The following is a 20,059-nucleotide window of genomic DNA, read 5'->3' on the forward strand; positions in this document are numbered from 1 at the left end:
CCCTCCCGCGCTAGCCTAAGGGCCACCTTAGCAAAGCGCATCCCAGGCTGCATAGCCGCACTACCCTACCCAACCATACCACACATAAACATGACACTACCCCCGGGGTTTACACAGACGAGCCGGCGAAGCAAGAAGAGCGCCAGAAGAAAGGGCCCTAGCCGGCGGGGCCCAGCCAGGACAAAAGGAGGTCCCACAAAGCGCCTACACCGGCCGCATTTGCGGTCGGGGTAGACGACGGATGGGGCCCACCTACGAAGGCTGTCCAGGCCTACACGAGATGAGGCAGGATAAAGAGGGATAATCCCCCTCGATCCCAAATCATTGAGGCCAATTTCTAGCCATGGAGTAATGGCGCGGTTTAAAAAATAAAAACAGAAAATACTATAAAAATTGAAAAATTTGCATATACCTTCTTAAGGTATGTTGACGCTTCTGACATTGCAATCATTGCATTGACTTTTGTGATCTATGCCCGTGATGTAAAAATAGTATGGTCAGGGCCGGATTAAGGGGGGCGAGATCTGGGGTCTTGGCAAGATCTGGCGAAATGAATTTTAGCTTTTTTTTTAAATTAAACCAAAACGTGTTTAGGTTTTGAAATTTTATAACGAGACATTGCTGATTATGTGACCTTTTTTTATTTATAAAGAGAGTTTGTAGCTCCAGGCCTCATCGCCATAGGTTAATCCTGCTCAAAGTATGGTGTACCCACTCGCATTTGTTAACAAGTAAAGTTTCTTCAAGCTTGTAGCTTGACAAAATATTTACGGTATACTCAAAGTTTAAGGTTACGTACACTCACGTTTATAACTGACCTTTTCCACAAAAATGTGAAACTTATACGTTGTATGTACATTATTAAGTTAAATTTTGTTTATATATAATTTATAGCGACAGTGCCAAATTGAGCCAGGCCCGGATCCAGAAGGGGTGGCGATATGGCGACCGCCACCCCCAAAGCACAACATTTTTTAAAGATCTTCAATTTCTCCAAACGACAACAGGCAGTTAGTCGATATTAATGCAAGTCCCCCTTCCTAACCTACACCTTATGTCATCAAAAAAATAACAACAACAACAACAATAATAATAATAATAAAGAAGTACTTTGCGCCACCCCCAAAACCAGTCTCTGGATCCGGGCCTGAATTGAGCTGGCTGACGAATCAAGGCAACCAACACACCATCTACTATCACCCTACTTCACTTCAGTAGAGGGAAAAGGTAGTATAAGATTTTAAATTTGTCTGGTAAGCATTCCCTTTAAATTTCCGTAAATTGTAAATTTAACTTGTAAATCATCGCACCTCTAAATAGTATAAAAAAATCTTAATTTCTATTCAAGAAAAATTTAATTCATTTTAAGATGTATAATTTTTACCTCGATCATAGGAATTAAATTTATCTTTCAAGAGGGCCTATTCTTCTTTTTCGGAGTAAAGTTTAAAGATCCATTTATTACCTTTGTATGTATATCGACGGCCTGGAAATATTAAGTGATAGACTACTACATCCCAATTTGTATATGTTTATTATAAAATATATATTCAAATATATAACCATATTAAAAATATAATAATTCAAATTTATCTATAACGGCAACAGGAAGAGTTGAGTTAACATTTTTTAAAGATAATTCCAAAAAACTTGTAAAGGAAAATTTAAAAGAATATTAAAATAGACTTACAGTTGAAACAATTTGAAATTTTAAATCCAAAAATTGATAAAACTACAGTAGTCTAAATAACTACATTTTCTACCTTAACAATAAAGATTTATTTGTCATATTTTATGAAATCGCAGTAAATTTCTAATTAATAATATTGTAGAAAATTTCACAAAATTTCTTTTGAGTATTTAAAATTTCTAACCATAAAACTTTTTTATATCGTTCTAAAATTATAATTTATGGAAGGTAATAATTGTTAAAACTCCCAGGTGTCCATCCATTTTAGACCGTTCATCGATGAATTTGCTTCGTTTGCTGAAGGGCCACTCATTCCATAGGCAAGCGGAGCAAATAAATAAAAACTGTATAATATGGTTGACAAGACTAACCCAACTAATATATGATAAACAAGTTTTGAAATTTGCTCTTGAAAGAAATTTGGAATCTCCTCCAACAAGTAATCGATTAGTATACCTAAAAGAAATGCAAAACATTAACTAAAACATATAATCTTACTCTAGCAACAAAAAATTCATAAGATAATATGAATTTACCTCGAAATTTGCACATTTTTTACAGAGAATTCATAAATGATTACAAGCCACATGACCAGTCATTTTGTTTGGAACAGTAATTTTATGTCCTTCACGTTGGCAATTAAATTTCGGTAAAATGAAAACAATTGGTGCAATTTTTCACGAAATTTTTTTCATCCGATCACATTATCTCAAGCGTAGATTATTTATTGTAAACGAATCATTAATACTGGTACCACTAAGATTTGGGGATTTTTAGTTGAAGTACCAGCCGTGAAATGTTAGTTGCCTAAGTTTGGCTTGTAATCATTTATGAATGCACTGTATGTAATATCAAATAAGACAAAAATAAAATTAGCTTAAATACCTGTGATCATTGAGCTAAACAACAGTGCTGGAAAATAGTGATGAAAATATAACACTCTACCCATTGCCCAGAATGGTACATAGTGCAATAACCATCCTAAGAATAGCCATGCACATGCTACTAATTTCTTTTTATGAGAATCTGTAAATTAAATTTGTAATACTAGCTTTTTAGCTTTTTGTTTTTAATAAAAAATTATTAATTTTACGTTACATGCATTTACCTGAGAATGATTTAATATATCCACGTTGTTGCTTGATAGCGTTAAACGTGAAAACAATCAAAAACACTAAGATAAAGACCAAATTATTCCACCATATAACAGGATTGCCGAGTAAATATATTCTGTACTGGGATCCAGAAAAAAATTGTCCCTATTAAAAAAATATTTAGGTACATTAATTTTACAAGTGTTTTCACGAAATATATTTACTCTATAATTTATGGGCCACTGCCATGGACGGGAAGTGATTTCCCCTTCTTTCGGCTTCAACCCAGCATTTCCTTGAATCATGACTGCATGAGATTCAAATAATCTTTCTAAGAAACTAGGCGCATATACTTCAAAACTAACATTGGGTACTGAAAACAAAGTCTAATGTTAAATAAACATTTCCAGTTTCATTCAAGCATATACATGGTACCTATTTTGCTTAGGAACTAAGTATCTCTGTAATTTATTCTATTTGTTTTCGCTTAGATGTTTCTATGAATCGAATCTTCAACTACTTTGAACCATTCTAGAATCGTTCTCCGTCAGAACCAAAACATAACTTATAATTGAGATATGTCCAAGTGCAACGATTGTTTTGGTGCAAAAATTAAAAAAATTGGCTCTATACTTCATTCTGCTCAACCCCTTATTTGTATTGAATGGGCCATATTTCATGACCCCTATTCTTTATATTTTTTTGGTTCAATCAAATATAGTTCTACTTTATTGTCTCGATGTTGAAAATATTTGTCTCAAATTTGTTCTATTATACAGGGTGGTTAAGATTTTAATAGACAAACTTCGGGAAAGTATTAAACAACAAAAATTAACATCACTTTGCTCTATGAACATAGGCGCAGAAAGCCACCGTTTATGAGATACAGAGCGTTGAAATTGACAAACATAAAACAATTTTGTTAAATATCCGCAAAACCGCTTCATCATTTATCCAAATTTGGTACATATTTTTTTTCAAATATTTCTCCTAGTTCTGTATGCACACAGTACAAATTCAAAAACCAGTGGTGGAGAAATAAAGATATAATTTCCTTATTTAAAGTAAAACTTCTACGCCACTTATACTACGTTTCTTCTCTATTCTCGCGTATACTCCCTAATACAATGCCATATCTAACTTATATAGTATGTTTTTCAGTGGACACTCGGTAACTATACAGGGTGTCCGGAAATGATGAGCAAAAAATTTAGGGGATAATTCTAGACCGAAAACAAATCCTACCTCTTTCTATAACATTTTTTCCAAAACTGATTATTAACGGAGTTACAGGGTGTTAAAGTTAAATTTTATTTGTAGTTTTTTTGCAATACCTTTTGCCACACTCATAATATTTTGACGACACTTTGTATACAGAGGTTTTTCGGGATGAGGATTATAAACTTGCCCACCGTTTTTTCGCATTTTATAGAGGGCGCCACATACGAGCCTTTATTTTGATTTGAATGGTTCCAACTTTTTTGTGCTACACTTTATGCGAAATTTGACTGAATATTTTTGTTCTCCTAACCTTTTGACATAAAAAAGGTATAGTATATTTGTTTCGATAAATATAACCGTTTTCGAGAAAAACCCTAAAATAACATTGCTTGCATGTGATGAATACGAAATCATTTTAATTTATTTTCTACATTNTCTACAAAATGCGAAAAAACGGTGGGCAAATTTATAATCCTCATCCCGAAAAACCCCCATATACGAAATTTCGTCAAAATATTATGAGTGTGGCAAAAGGTTTTGCAAAAAAACTGCAAATAAAATTTAACTGTAACACCCTGTAACTCCGTTAATAATCAGTTTTGGAAAAAATGTTATAGAAAGAGCTAGTATTTATAGTCTAGAATTATCCCCTGAATTTTTTGCTCATAATTTAAGGACACCCTGTATAGTCTTCTATCAAATTATTTTCAGGCACCTGTTCTAATTTGACTTCATCATAGATAACCTCCTCAAAATAAATTGTGTCCATTATTCATTGGTAGATCATTCTGGCATCATAATAATGAAATAAATAAATTTGCCCTGTCGTCCAAAATTAGTTGAGTATACTGTTTTATTTTTGTTAATTTCAACGCCCTGTATCTCATAAATGATGGCTTTCTCGTCTATATTCATAAAGCAAAGTAATTTTTGTTGTTTAGTCCTTTCCCAAAGTTTGTTTATTAAAATCTGGACCACCCAAATTCGTTTTATTTTTTCCCATATCAACTCTTTGTTTACCTACTTGGATAATATGTCTCATAACTCGTAAACCTTCACTTTTCGACAAAAATTCGAAATGTTTCACACCGTTATAAAATGTATTCATGTTACAAATTGATTCAGTGGTGTAGAAGTTTTACTTTATATGTATAAGGAAATGATATGCTTGTTTCTTCGCCACCGGTTTTTGAATTTGGTCTGTGTGCATACAGAACTAGGGGAAATATTTGAAAAAAAAAATGTGTACGAAATTTGGATAAATTTGACGAAGCAATTTTCCAAATATTAAAAAAAATATATTTTTCAAAGCCCTGTATTTCATAAACAGTGGCTTTCTGCACCTATGTTGATAGAGCAGTGTTATTGTTGTTTAGTACTTTCCCGAAGTTTGTCTATTAAAATTTGGACCACCCTGTATAGTTTTGATGGGTGCATGCTTATTTATTACAGAAACAAAAAACAATTTTAATCTCCTCTGAATCCATGAAATGCAAAAAGCTGTATTTCTTTTATTGTGCATAAAAATTAGAAATAAGACTCATTATTTAACATTTCAGGCGCCTAGATGCAAAACGTGATATTCGACATTTTGACCGATATTGAAAAATTCACATGGCTGAAATCGTATTTCAAATGTCTATGGTATAGACTATATCCATTAATTATTTATATACATAGGTATACAGTTTGTTATTACTTTGAAAAATGACTTGTAATTACCACCTCATCTAAATTTTTAGCTTATTTTCACTGCAAAACGCGACATTTGCATTATTATTTTATATTTTCTTAGCCACTTGACGTGATAAATTTTGAAAAACACTGTATTCAAGTATCAAAATCAGTACCAAGTATACTACATGCAAAAAGCAAAGGCCACACAAACACCCATAGTCAAAAACTCAAATATCTTTTATTGCAAATGTCGTTTTTTGTATCTAGGCGCCTGATTTTAAAGTTTACAACTGATTACCTGTAATATAATAATTTTCTTTCTGCGAGCTCCCAAAATTATAAATTCTTAACTCATGTATCACTCACTTCAAGAGCATCTTTGATGGATGCTATTCCAAATAATAAATAAAACAGTTACGGGGTGGCTAGCCCTTAAGCAGAATACCCTGTACAAACTTACATTTCTCAAAAATATTTTCCTCTACATTCCACACTCCGTTAGGATCCCGTAGGTTTGGATTACAAGTTACCTCTTGCTGTTCATATGCCCATTTAGGTAACTGCTTACCACTAGTAGTTAATATGCACGATTGCAAATAATGAACAAATTTTAATTTGCTACTGACTGCTGTAACTTGCGTTCCATCTTTTGCACCTGCGACACTGATCCGCCACACATCGTTCGCATCTCCCGTGCCATTTTCACCATAACCTGTGACTTGGTAGTGTTTCTTGGTTATGGGAGCTTGTTCTTTGTGAGAATGAAGGTTGCGCCTCGTGGCTATATGTTCCAGTCTTACCAAGTCACCGCTGCGTACGATCTCTACATCACTATTTGGCTCACTGTTGTACTTTTTTATTACCCATTTATTGTTGTCATCTTTATGGGTGTACGTAGTAATCTATAACATATAAAAGAAAATTATGGAAATGTGTAGTCAAATAATAATATTCACCTGCTGCTGTCTGGCTCCAATTCCTTCTGGGTAAAGATGGTAATGAGAATGCAAGTAGCCTCCCCCTGTCCTATGATTTTTTAATGTTATAATAGAACCGTACGCTACTTGATGGGGCATGCTGGCATTGTGAAGACTATTGCCTAACAAAATACTAAAATTTATAGCCCTGTAGTGCTAAAATTAAGTAAAATATTACCTATTAATTGAGACTGAAATGCTGAACTGTAGAATCCATCTCCATTACCGCTAAAAATAGGTATTCTATTTTAATACAAAAATATACGTGAGACAAAATAATATCTCGGTTGGACTCAATTATTTTGAAAAACGTTTCGGACAAAAATTATAGTGCACCGAGGGGACCATTGAAAAGTCCATATTACGACTTCCGGTCTAGACCGGAAGTGGTGTTTTTAGACCGAAAGTAGATTTTTTTAAATGGAAACACCTATTTTTTTTACCACGTATTTCATGTGAAATATGAAAAAAATTTTTGTTATTATTTTTTCGATTTAACCCATATTTTGGACATAGAAAAACAAAACATTTTTCGAAATAATCGAATCCAACCAAGATATTATTTTGTCTCAAGATAAATGCCCCACCCGGTATGTGTTTGTTTATGTCATTTTGAAAGCAATATTTTACAATATTTTAGATGCAACTTACCTTCTATTTAATACTTTCAGGTGAATATAAAAAAAAGAAATGTAGAGAATCACGGGCAATATTATTAAACAAAGAGCTCTTGCTAACAAATTTTTGAGGGTATCTTTCTAAAAAATAAAAACAGAAATCAGTTGCAAATAATACAAATGCTAAAATATTTTATTAGGTTTAGAATTGATTAATGTTTAGTTTTGTAATCAATTTGTTAAGTTTTCAGCATAATTTGTGACATTATTTGTATCATATTTAAATTATTTCAAACTGAGTTTTTTGAAATTGCCGCCACTAAAATAAATTCCATGACATCAGTCGGTGGTGTCGGTAAATCAGATTACGTAACTTCCCACATGTTCATTCATTAGTAAATTGACATTGAAAAATATTTTTTTTATATAAAAATGTAGAAAAAGCATGCTACCTAAAAAACATTTCCCGAAAATAAAAAAATGTTTGTTAGAAGATGCTTTTCCAACTTGAATAAGTTATTTGACATACACTATACTAAAAGAGAGGTTATATTAAATAATCATTTAAAGATTAACAGTATTTTAAACTGTTATAGGCCTTTTGCAACTGGTGTAGCTACAGAAAATGAACACCCTAAACAGAAAATTGCCGCTAAACTTGTGGAGAAGGCACCAAAGCAGTTACAGCCATACTTGCGACTTATGCGCCTGGATAAACCGATAGGAACGTGGCTATTGTTTTGGCCATGTGGATGGGGAATAGCCTCAGCAGCAGCACCTGGCTGCTTTCCAGATCCATATATGCTAGCATTATTCGGAACAGGTGCATTGGTGATGAGAGGTGCAGGTTGTACGATAAATGATATGTGGGATCGTGATATAGATGCCAAAGTAGAAAGAACGAAAGATAGACCTTTAGTGAATGGTGATGTATCACTTAAACAAGCCTTCTTGTTTCTGGGTGGACAATTAAGTGTCGGTTTAATAATACTGTTGCAGTTAAATTGGTACAGTGTATTCCTTGGCGCTAGCTCCCTAGGTTTAGTAATTAGTTATCCTTTAATGAAGAGGTTTACCTACTGGCCCCAGTTGGTATTGGGTTTTACTTTTAACTGGGGTGCCCTCCTAGGTTACAGTGCTCTTCATGGATATGTTGATTTAGCAACGTGTCTGCCATTATATCTGGCAGGTGTTTGTTGGACCATTATCTACGATACTATTTATGCCCATCAAGATAGAACTGATGACTTGCGCTTAGGAATTAAGTCGACAGCCATCAAGTTCAATCAAGATACTAAACTGTGGCTCAGTGCATTTGCTTCGACGATGATTGGAAACTTATTTTTATCCGGAGTAATGAGTGATCAAACGTGGCCATATTACACATCAGTTGCTTTGGTTGCAACACATCTTGCCTCTCAAATTAGTACTTTAAAAATTGATAGTCCCACTGATTGTTCTAATAAATTTATTTCTAATTCTATGGTAGGACTGATTTTGTTTTGTGGCATTATATTAGGTACTTTACTTAAAAAAGATAGGAATAAAAATAAAGATTTTATGAAAAGTATACCAGTCCAACTGTTAAATTAAATGGAAAAGTTATAATTAATGTGATAATATTGTAATTTTATTGCACCACTAAGTATTTTGAAATGTGTTTAAAAGAAAAATAAACGAATCTGCAAATTCTTCTGATTTTTACTGTACCATTTACTACCAATATTGAGAAGTCTAATGGCATAAATTCTAAAAAGGAAGGCCTTATTTGGCTAATTAAAAGGTTTTTCAGTGAAATTAAGTACAATAAATTTCACATTTGAGCAGTAAAAAGTAGATAAATGTATACATGTAAGTATATAAGTTGAAAACATTGTTACATAATAATAAGATTTCTAATAAGAAATAAATGCTACAAAATATAGACATATATGTTTACATACCAGGTGTTCAAAAATTGGAGGGCAATTTCTTGGATTTGGGTAGGACTTGCAAAATTAATGTTAATATATACATATATTTTTTTTATTGGGCTCACCCTTATTATCTTGCACTCGAGAGCAGTAAAACAATTTTTTGTTTTTCATTAAATTAGAATCAATTCTGTATGAAACAAATATTATTCGAAGCTATTTTTACCAATATATTCAATTTACTGATTACTTTGAGAGGCCGAACACAGTGTCCGCAGCAGTGTTGGAGGTATAATAATAATTTGATATTGATACAACTAATCGATTTTGAAAATTATTTGTGCATCAAAATATGTGTGTAATTTGAAAATAAATATCATTTGAGATTATGTATTTACTATGCTACATAAAAATCCAGTTGTTTGCATGTTATTATTATTACTATTAAGATATGTCGGAAATAGTGTGGTATCTTTATCGTTGCAACGTGTTTATCTAGAAAACAGTATATTGTACCGATAACAAACAAGTACAATACCTTTTTCACTTAAAAAAGTGCAGGAATGTTAAAACTAGTGACAAATTTTAAAAAGTACCTATTCCTATAAATTTTTTTGGCGGCCAAGACTGCCGAGGCTCCCAAAGTAGATATCAGTAAATTGAATACATTAAGCTAGAAATATAACTGTTATCAAAAAATTATCCAAATTGTGACATTTTTGCAAGGCCTCAAATCCGAGAGATTACCCATTATTTCCTGGACACCCTGTATTTATTTAAAAGTATGTATAACGAAAACCAAAATAATTCCAAGTCCGCTTTGAACCACAAACATGACAATAGAACAGAGAATTAGTGTTAAAAAAAAAAAATTATCAAAACTTACCACGGGTCTGCTCATGTCTCCTAATATAATCCATAAATCCCAAATGGTCATTATTCCTACCAATGAAACAACAAATAAACCTACAAACTTGACGGAAACACAACAGGCCAACATTGTTCCTGTAAATGATAACCACCACCACCATGCGAATGAGAATTCTTTATTCTGTTTTGAGGACACTTTTACTGCTCCCATTATTGAACCCATCATAAAATATAGCAATATGGGATCTAGAAGGATGTACTGAGTCAAAGTAATTAATCCTACATCTAGAACAAGTTACGTTTAATGTTTTATGTATTAACAAATTTTGGGTAAGAGCTCACCAAAAAGGATTAGCAAGGACGAAAATAACGCTGAAGTTGTACTTTGTGTCATTTCATCCACAGTTATAAATGACATTGGAACTATGGCTGCCCCCAGAGTGGCGCAAAACTAAAAGTGAAGAGTTAAGAATTAACAAATATAAATTGTATAAGATTATTTATTTCTGACATTATTTAGGTTTTCCAGTATTTTGTGATTTCTGTAAATTTAAATCATTTTTTTAAGAATAAAGTAAGCAACAATCTTGGCACAAAAGGTTATTATTTTAGTTGTAGCAATATATTCAGTTATTTATTTTATAAAAAAAAATATGTGATGCATATATTTCAACTTATATATTCTTAATTTACTTACAACTCTCATGCCTATGTAGCTGGTATTTTCATACTTGTCACCTGGTTTATCAAAGGCAAACCTTCCATCGTAACCAGTTAGATATCCAGATAGACCTATTAACATCTATAAATTTATGAAAAAAAAAATGTTTTGCTTCACGAAGTTCTTCTATAATCAAGATAATTAAAAATTTGTCTACCTTGCCAAGAGGGGGATGTACATCAAAGAAAAATGTTCTGTTAATATACCAACTACCCATTTTCCCAAAGTGGGTCTCGTCCCAACTAAAAGTGACTGTATCAATAACTTAACGATGTTATATAGTTTCTACTTACCAAATATGATCAGGTTCGCTAATTTTATGGTACCTTGTCAGAAGGGTGAGAAAACATACTGCACCAAATACCATCCACCAATGTCTAAAAAATATATATAACATTCTACACATCTAATCCACATATTCAAAAAGAAAATATTTATAATTTATAAGCTCCAGTAACTTAAAGATTGTGACGGAATTAAATAATCGTCTGCTTCTTGGATTTCAATTTCTCTCTCAAATACCACCACAGATGAAGACACAAAACATAAAATATACTTAAGATGTTATGGCTTTAATAATAGGTACTTAATTATTATACAAAACTTTTTACAAAGTAGAATGATTACTTTTGTATTTGCATTCTGACCTCATGTAAGGCATAAGCAAAATTGATGAAGCAAAATGTTATTTTCTATCCAATTTACTCTTAATTTAGAATACTTACTTATTAGTCCCAGCATTAATAGACTGTACAGCCATTTTTTAAATATACTTCTTCATTTAAAGTTCCAAAACGGCTAGAATCTGTAAAAGAAAGTTGAAACTATCGTCGACGTGTAAACGGATAAACACAGTTTTCCTAACCTTGATATGTAACCAACAGAAAATAACAGGTAAATTTTCTCTTTACATTTCACAAACAGGAAATCCAATTTCTTCTATTACTTTCTCTAAGGGCCCAACATATAACGACCATAATAGAACACAATACATTTTTTAATAAAGTACTCGAAGGTTATTGAACTAAAAGTTACGGTACTTTTAGTTACCGATTTAAAAAAAATGCACTTTGCGTACTTAACAATGTTGACATCATTTATTTTCTCTTTCGACTTCTTGCATTATTTATTATTTATTTTTTATTTTGTTAACTGGTGTATACAAACTATTCGCAAAATGCTACTTGCCATTTTTGTAGACCAGTGTTGTCATTTGTATTGTTTATTAGATAAATTGTACAGTAGATAAGAAAACATTTGTGTTTGTATGTTGTTCAGTTGTTGTTTATGTTTATGTGATGTTTACATTTTGTTACATGTTGCATCCAGTTTAATACTATTTTAATAGAATGTTTTATTCAAATTTTGGATTCCCTTTCAAAAATCAAGAAAACAAATTTAATAATAAATTCTAGTTTTTATACGTCATCCTATAATCGCTTGCGTGATAAATATCTGTTATATATTTGCAGTGTTGAAGCACAGAAGACTACACGATATATGGAAGACCAAGTCTTCTGTGGTTGAGGTATAATTTTAAGTCTTTTTCAATTTTTCACTCTACTTTTCACTTTGCATACTACTGTTTTACGATTTTTATGGTTTGAAAAAGTTGAAAAGTGAATAGTAAAAAGTGAAAAGCAGAATATTCTTTTTTTTTATTAATTATTAAGTACTTAGTCTGCACTTACCTTTCCAGTTTTCAATTAGTTAGGTACTGCAAAATGAAAAGTGAAGTAATTTTGTTTCTTAAACTTATTTAATGTACTTTCTCAAAATGGCATTTGGAAGAGTAAATTACAACAATATTCTAAGGAGAAAATTAATAACATAACCATGACGTAACACATACTCTGGTAAGTTTTCACAGTTGAAGTCAGTAACTAATACCTAGCTTAGACATAGTAGAATATGTCTATCTATTCATTACCTCCACAGCCTGTTGTACCTATTTATTTACATGTATATCTACTATAACTAAACACTTATCGTGCAGATAATTTTTCTTAGAAGAAAAACAAAAAACAACTGTCTTAGACCATTTACGTTTATTAAATCAAATTTTTATAGGCTATGAAAATGATATAAAAATAAAGTTAAACAAGCTACCTTATTTGATTATTAATAATCTGTTGTAAAATTTAAAAAAATAGACGTTTTTTAACATTTAATGGCAAATTAGTGTCTTGTGATGTAAAAAATATTTTTAATATTTTAATAACATTTAAATTAACAAACATTCAAAGTTAAATTATCGTTCTCATTATAAAATTTATAATACAAAAACAATACTTTATTTTATTGAAAACAGTGAAAGTTAAGTTTAATTAAAATTATCTAGTTATAATTCAAAAAGAATTATTACATTAGTGTTCCTTGTTCGTTATTGTAAAATGTGGAGACTTCCATTATTCGTGTATTTCAAGGTATCTTGGCACCTCCACAATTCCAAATGTCTAAAGCACGCAAAACATAATTAAGCTCCGTTTCCCATTGCTTCATATCAGAAAGTTTATCGGCTGATAATAAATATTTTCTCTCTCCTTCCTTGTATTTAACAGGAACCATAATGGTTCTTGGTCGGGCACACAAACTTCTATCTACAGCAGAAATTTGTTGCTCCACACAATATTTTAGATCTAAGCTTCCTAGGGGATTAGTAACTTCTTCCGAGGGGTGGTTCCAATATTTTAAGACGGTTCTTTCCAGCACACACCACCTCACATTCCAAATAATACAACCATGCTCATTATCCAAGCCTATGGTTAGAAAGCCATTCATTTTGTTGTTTAGTTGTACACTACTGGTAATGTTCACCGAAAACATTCCTGACAAAGAACAGTTGAGTGGAATGTTGTGCATTTTTAATGTTTTGGACGAAGATGTGTCATTACTAGACTTAATTTTTGATAAGTCTGGATTTCTTATATCACATTTTCCGCATAAAAGAAAAGACGAAGGCCTGATGTACAAACTTTCATTTCTTATCTTGTACCTTCTTGAGACTTTATTTAGGAAAAATTTTTTCGCCGAAGGGCAGTTAGTTTGTTCCTAAAAAATAATTTTACATTTATATTGTTATGGAAAAAGTTCTACAATGAAATTACTATACAAGGTGGTTAATTTTTTCACTCCAAGAATAGATTATTAAAAAAAAATTATAGTTTGTTAATTACAACTGTGAAAAATGTTCTCTTTTTGAGGAATGGCATTTTTAAATTTCCATAGGAAAACATTTTCTCGAATATTTATAGGCATGTGCCTACCATGATGGTAATATCAAAATACAATTTTCACAAAATTTTCATTTTTTTTTAGAAGTGTTTTTATTGTAAATTTAGCAGTTTCTGAATAAAAGAATAATTAAAAATTAAATTAGATAATAAAACTTGCATGGAATAAATTTCTACACATTTTAAAATTATATATTTTCCATTATACAGAATGTCCCATTTCTTCTAGTATGTAGTTATACAGGGTGTATCTTAAGTGATGACTTTAATTTCAAGGGGTGATTCCTTGTCATATTTTAAGCAAAAAAGTGCATATGAACATCGGTCCGCAAGTGCTTCGTTACCGAGATACAGGGTGTCAAAGTTCGGAAAATAAATCGCATTTTCTTAAATATCTTTCGACTGATTCGAAATAATTTAATGAAATTTCATACACGGGGGTTTTTTGGAATGACAAATTCAAAGCTGTGGTTAATTTAGGTGTATTTTTTTGAGGGCGGTTTTGACAGTGGCAGTTCTCATTTTGAGCATTTGATTTAATTCAATTTTTATGATGTTTCCATCCCAAGTAAGTATAAATGCGTTTTTCATGGAAACGGTTGCTCCTAGCTACTTCATTATTGGCGCCCTCAAAAAAATACACCTAAATTGATCACAGCTTTGAATTTGTCATTCCAAAAAACCCCCGTGTATGAAATTTCATTAAATTATTTCAAATCAGTCGAAAGATATTTAAGAAAATGCGATTTATTTTCCCAACTTTGACACCCTGTATCTCGGTAACGAAGCACTTGCGGACTGATGTTCATATGCACTTTTTTGCTTAAAATATGACAAGGAATCACCACTTGAAATTAAAGTCATCACTTAAGATACACCCTGTATACCTAACTGAATTTTTACAAATAGAACACTCTCCTGTATCTTATTGCACTTTTAGCTGTTTTGACATAAAAAAAACGCGTCCTAGTTGGCCGTGAATTGCATTAATAAAAACAGCAGCATTAGATAGTTTTTTATCCTACATTCTAAAAAAAAAAAAAATTGAAATCGGTCAAAAACAAAGAAGCTACAGGCTTGTATCACATTTAAGCGCGACACCCTGTATATATTTTTTCTTTTTTTTATAGATACCTCCCATTTCTAGGCCTCTAATGAAAGTAAATAGTTAAATACTGCCTCCTTATTGTCAATTGCGTGTTTGAAATATTTTCAAAAGAAATTATCTTCTACATCCCCTTATCGAGCCCCATAGCTCAAAAAGTAATTATGTTTAGAATAATAACAATCATTATTTTTTTATAAAAAATATAAACATCCTATATACATTTTGGAAATATGTAGTGTCAAAGGATGGAGTTGAAAAAAGGAAGGATTTTTGTTTATTTAAAAAAAAAAAAACAAAAAAAATCATTCTGCTTTTGTTCAAATGCAAAGAAATGTAGTTTTAAGTGAGCCAGCATATACATGGTGTCCCATCAAGTAATAATTTGAGATGTAGTAGCTAATTTTTTCATTAGAACTCAATAATACAGTATGCCAGTTAAGAGACATAAAAGCTAATCATTTTCCAACATTTATATTAATATATACAGGGTCTCCACATATATTGTTGCCGACGAGAACAAATTTTTGAGGAGAAAATTTGACATTTTAGGAAAGGATTCTGCTTCATTAAAAAATAAATAATAAGTCCTTCTCCTTAAATAGAAACAGAAAGGTTACTTAAATAAGTATTCTGTAATAACATAGTCTATTACCTATGTCACAAGTTGACAACAATAGCATACAATTCGAATAATAATAATAATTTTTCAAATCAAATAAAAATTATTACTGCAATTGTTTGTAAAGGTCACATTAACTTTTGCTGATGATATTCACTGATAAAATAGGTACTACACATTTTTTTATGTATACACTCCATTGACCTACTTTGTGATATATTTGTGATTTTTTTGTGATATTAGGAATTCTTTAGAATATTTTTTTTTAAACATAAAATTTGTTGATATATGAAAGAAGGGACTGTACACACACAGAAAATACATGCTTTGCTCTTGCCCACTTAATTTTTCAGAAATGAAAAAAATTCAATGAATTACTTTTTAATCATACATGTTTGTTTCCCAAAATCGAGTTTAAACATTTGTTAACATTCACACCTACAGATACGGAACAAAAATGATTTTATTTTACAAAATGAGAAATAAAAAATTTTCCTTATTTTCGGCTCTTTCAGAGAACACAATATATAAAAAAATATCAGTAATATCATATTAGTACATTCTTACCCTATTATGATGCGACTTATGTTGCAGCCTCATTGAATATATACATACTGAAATTTCAAAGTCTGTAGGTAAATTTTTAAACTCAAAACTTTTCTCTGTGTACACCTCTCCACTTTCTGTCGCTACAATAACGTCACTTGCAAGTACTGTACTTCCACAAGTTAAAATCACAACAAATTGTTCTGTTGGTTCTCCATGTGTATTATTTTTAAATTCATCGCTTGGGGAAAATCTTAAATTGGTTAGATTTATTTGCCCACAACTTCTAGGATCATCCTTCTTTTCATATGTATCGTCATCTACATTCTCTATTTCTTTAGTTAAAGCTGCTTTTGTGCATACTGGAAACATATTTCAAACTAAAATATAGGTGTGTATTTTTTATATATAAATTCATAGCAAAAATAGGAGAACGTATTTTGTAACGTAATAACACCCCGGATAACCACAGAAAATGTTTTATGATTAAATAACAATACAAAAAAATATAATTAAATACAAACTATTAAAAACTGAAGGTTTTGATCAAATAAACAAAAAATTGCACCCAAGCAGACAAATATTATACCAAAAGATAATATTCCACATTGAAAGAAACTTACATGCAACTAATAATATTTTTTCTGCTTCTATAAATTCTACAGTGGTCTCAAATCCTTTCATTGTCCTGCAATAGTTGAGTGCCTTCGAAACTTGAAATAAAATCTCATTTTGAAGTGAGAGTTCTCTCATTAGGTAGTCTGATAAAGAGTTATCAGAAACAACAGACTGACGGTTGTCCTTGGCGTGATCTTGATTTTGAGGAGTCTCTCGCAGGTTTATGGAGTTCCTTCTCATGCTGTTTTTGACTGAACTATACAGACAACTCGCTCTGGAAAGAAGGGATGATATGTCAGAAGGTCCCACAATAGAGTTTTCTGTTTTTCGACTAGTTTCTTTTGTTTCGTGCTCATCCTAAAGTAATGGAATAAAAAATGTTTAATATTTCTTAGACAATAACAGTATCGTTATTATAATTCAAAAATATATTTTTGCTCGTTATTATAAATGATTAAGTTGTATTAGGAAAAGTTCAGGTATGGAAAAATATTGCTTTTTGTTTTTGAGATACAAGAAATCAAAAATTATTTTCAACAATGTACTGCAGTCAAATTTGATACCTACAAGTGAAGTTTGAGATAGTCTAGATAGAAACAATTAATTTTCAGCAGTTTCAGCACAAGTATCTCAGAGTAAAAATAAAAAATATTTCTTTCAGGCCTTTGAAAAGTAATTATGTAAATACTCAAGTCGTCTAAAATATTCTAATAATTTTTAATATTAGATTTTTTAAACATCAAAGAAATATATTACATTAAAAACATGTTTGTATTATTTTAGGTCGCCGATAGTGGCAAATTAATAAAAAAAAGATCTGCAAAAACATTGGGGAAACGGTAAATGTAGTTTAAAATATTAAATACAAAAACGCTCAAATTACAGAAGCAGTAAATAACGTAAATTTTAAGTATAGGTATTTTAGCAATACAGTTACGAACATGTTGACACCTATCCTATCAGCATTTTGAAGTAAAAATATCGTAATTTATTTTTTTACTTACATTGGCAATTCCCGATTCACTCGACACGTTCGTCACTTCCCCAATCGCGTTCTCTAAGAACTTGGTTGGGTCGTACTCCGAAAAACTTGTCATATACTTATCATTACTGATAGCCGAAGAATTCAAGGACGACGCGTCTAAATCCTCTGCAGTTGTGTCGATATTGACATCATCGGTGGATTTTAAAAATCTCAGATCCTTTGTTTGCTCCTTTATGTTTCGTGGGAAATAGAATCTGTTTCTTTCATCGGGAATTCCGCTGCTAGGAGTATCGATGGAACTGACACTTAAGGGGGAACAATTTGGAGGCGAAGAAAATACTGTGTCGCTGTACTCGTCTTCCGACGAGTCTATCTTCGATTTTCTTCTTTGGTACATGCGGTTGTAATAATGGTTCAACACGCCGTTGTATCTGTTGGTTATCAGTTCGTGAATGATTAGCGAGTCGTTTCTTTCGACGTTCGCTTTTTTGAGTAGAGCAAGTCGGCCCATGATTGGTTTATTGTATTTCGGCGTGCTTGGACTTGATTCCTTCGTTTTCACCGACTCGCAGATATTCTTCTCCATCGCAGATTGTTCCTTTGAGAGACTGTTTACTAAGCTTAGCGTTGGGCTGTTTATTTCATTGTTGTTTATTATTTTCAGCTTTGGCAATTTGTTTTTGTTCTCGTCTCTCTGGCCGGTGCAATGATTTTTTGTTACGATCAAGTTGTTCGTTTTAGCTAGATTTATTTTTTCGGCATTATCTGTGCTAGCCTTCATATTGTTCATTACATCGTTTACATATGCATTTTCATTGTTTTCGTCGCTCGTCTCATCTTCGGATAACTTATTGAAAGTTGAACAGTGCAATGGAGTGCCATTGTTAGAAGATATAGATATGTTTATTTCGGACATTCTTACAGGGGAATCTGTAATAAAATTTAATTTTATCTAGATTTCGATTATTTTAAGAACTATATCAAACCGGTCTTTACTCAAATTTTCATTGATGTCCGTATCTAGGATGTTCATTTAAATCTAAATATTTCAAATTAAGTAGGCATTCAAAAATTCTTCATATTTTGAAATACACATATACATAAGCAATCTACTGTAAATGCATTGAAAAAGACGTACTTAGGTGTACATCTAAAAGTAGTATAAACGCGAACAATTGCATTTTACATTTTATAGTTTGAACGATTTTCGTTTTTCTTATTTCAAATTGGACTGGGTGTCCACATCTGTTTTGTTCTAGTTAGTTAGTTATAATTTTTTGTTGATTAAATTTAAAATATTTCTACAAAGTGTATAGGAATACATACGATCGTCAATTTTAATTATTAAAGGAACAGAGCAAAAGCCAAAGAATACAAAATACATACGCTAACGATTTTCTTGGACATTAAAAAGGGGTATTAACGCAATTAAAATTGTATTTCAAACAAAAAATTGTCATACATTTGTGAAATGAATACATATCTACTTTAGAATAATTTATATTTATTAAATTAAAAAAATGTATAACCTGTTTTTCGAAGAAAGTTTGTAAGTTTAACATATATCTTTAAGAAATAGGTATATGTATGTACCAGGAATTTCCACTAAATACATTTTATGCAGCTTTGAAAATATTCAGTGGTATAATATAAAAATAGGGTTTTTAGTGACAGTGCCTCCTATTTGCCACTGGTTAACAAATTTATATATCAATCAAGGAAAAGTTTTGTAATTAATTAATTATATAACTATGAACATCTTCATAGATATTGTGATGTTTTTTTTAATTTCAACAACAAGTGTCTCAAAAACCACTGACCACTGTCACTATATTTTATTATCTCCACATCATCAAAACAAATGTTCTTATAAAGTCGTACACATTATAGGACGAAAAATAAATTCTATTTGATGTATGACTATTATTTTGATAAAATCGTCTTTCTTCGTCATTGGATGTCTTTTCCTCTTATAATGTGTGTATTACATCGAACAGAGATAATTTAAATTATCTTAATATAAAATACATGTCTAACGATTAGTTGTGTACCGTTGTCAAATTGGTTGAAAAAAGCTTCAAACTTATTCGAGAAATTAAAGTAAGATAATATAATTTTTTTTTGTAAATTTTTTTCTAGTAGATATATGTATAAGTATTGGTTAAACACA

At 31.3% G+C, this 20,059-nt stretch overlaps 3 protein-coding genes across 4 annotated transcripts; 1 reads left to right on the top strand and 2 right to left on the bottom strand.

Annotated features, from left to right (window-relative positions):
• Positions 1 to 1,577: 1,577 nt before the first annotated feature.
• LOC108909245 (protein O-mannosyl-transferase 2) lies at positions 1,578 to 11,902 on the bottom strand. 2 transcript variants are annotated; one of them, XM_023455817.1, is made up of 15 exons: positions 11,646 to 11,902; positions 11,506 to 11,585; positions 11,074 to 11,157; positions 10,938 to 11,022; positions 10,757 to 10,861; positions 10,402 to 10,510; positions 10,076 to 10,344; positions 7,311 to 7,417; positions 6,838 to 6,887; positions 6,639 to 6,781; positions 6,143 to 6,584; positions 3,009 to 3,157; positions 2,799 to 2,949; positions 2,576 to 2,716; positions 1,578 to 2,146 (listed from the first exon to the last, which is right to left on the bottom strand). In XM_023455817.1, the coding sequence occupies exons 2-15, from the start codon at positions 11,538 to 11,540 to the stop codon at positions 1,929 to 1,931; spliced, it is 2,088 nt and encodes a 695-aa protein (XP_023311585.1). In that variant the 5' UTR covers positions 11,541 to 11,585; positions 11,646 to 11,902; the 3' UTR covers positions 1,578 to 1,928. The 2 variants fall into 2 exon arrangements, with proteins under 2 accessions (XP_023311585.1, XP_023311586.1); XM_023455818.1 differs by lacking the exon at positions 11,646 to 11,902 and having other exon boundaries at positions 11,506 to 11,632.
• Positions 7,654 to 8,967, top strand: LOC108909234 (4-hydroxybenzoate polyprenyltransferase, mitochondrial). The gene has a single exon (XM_018713496.2). The coding sequence runs from the start codon at positions 7,757 to 7,759 to the stop codon at positions 8,867 to 8,869; it is 1,113 nt and encodes a 370-aa protein (XP_018569012.2). The 5' UTR covers positions 7,654 to 7,756; the 3' UTR covers positions 8,870 to 8,967.
• Positions 11,903 to 13,056: 1,154 nt separating the features above from the next.
• Positions 13,057 to 18,805, bottom strand: LOC108909235 (anillin-like). Its single transcript, XM_018713497.1, has 4 exons — positions 17,909 to 18,805; positions 16,910 to 17,261; positions 16,308 to 16,648; positions 13,057 to 13,831 (listed from the first exon to the last, which is right to left on the bottom strand). Exons 1-4 carry the CDS (start codon positions 18,803 to 18,805, stop codon positions 13,202 to 13,204), a joined length of 2,220 nt encoding a protein of 739 aa, XP_018569013.1. The 3' UTR covers positions 13,057 to 13,201.
• Between the last annotated feature and the right edge of the window lie 1,254 nt (positions 18,806 to 20,059).

This window comes from Anoplophora glabripennis, unplaced genomic scaffold (assembly GCF_000390285.2).
Source record: "Anoplophora glabripennis isolate ALB-LARVAE unplaced genomic scaffold, Agla_2.0 scaffold431, whole genome shotgun sequence".
Taxonomy (NCBI): domain Eukaryota; kingdom Metazoa; phylum Arthropoda; class Insecta; order Coleoptera; family Cerambycidae; genus Anoplophora; species Anoplophora glabripennis.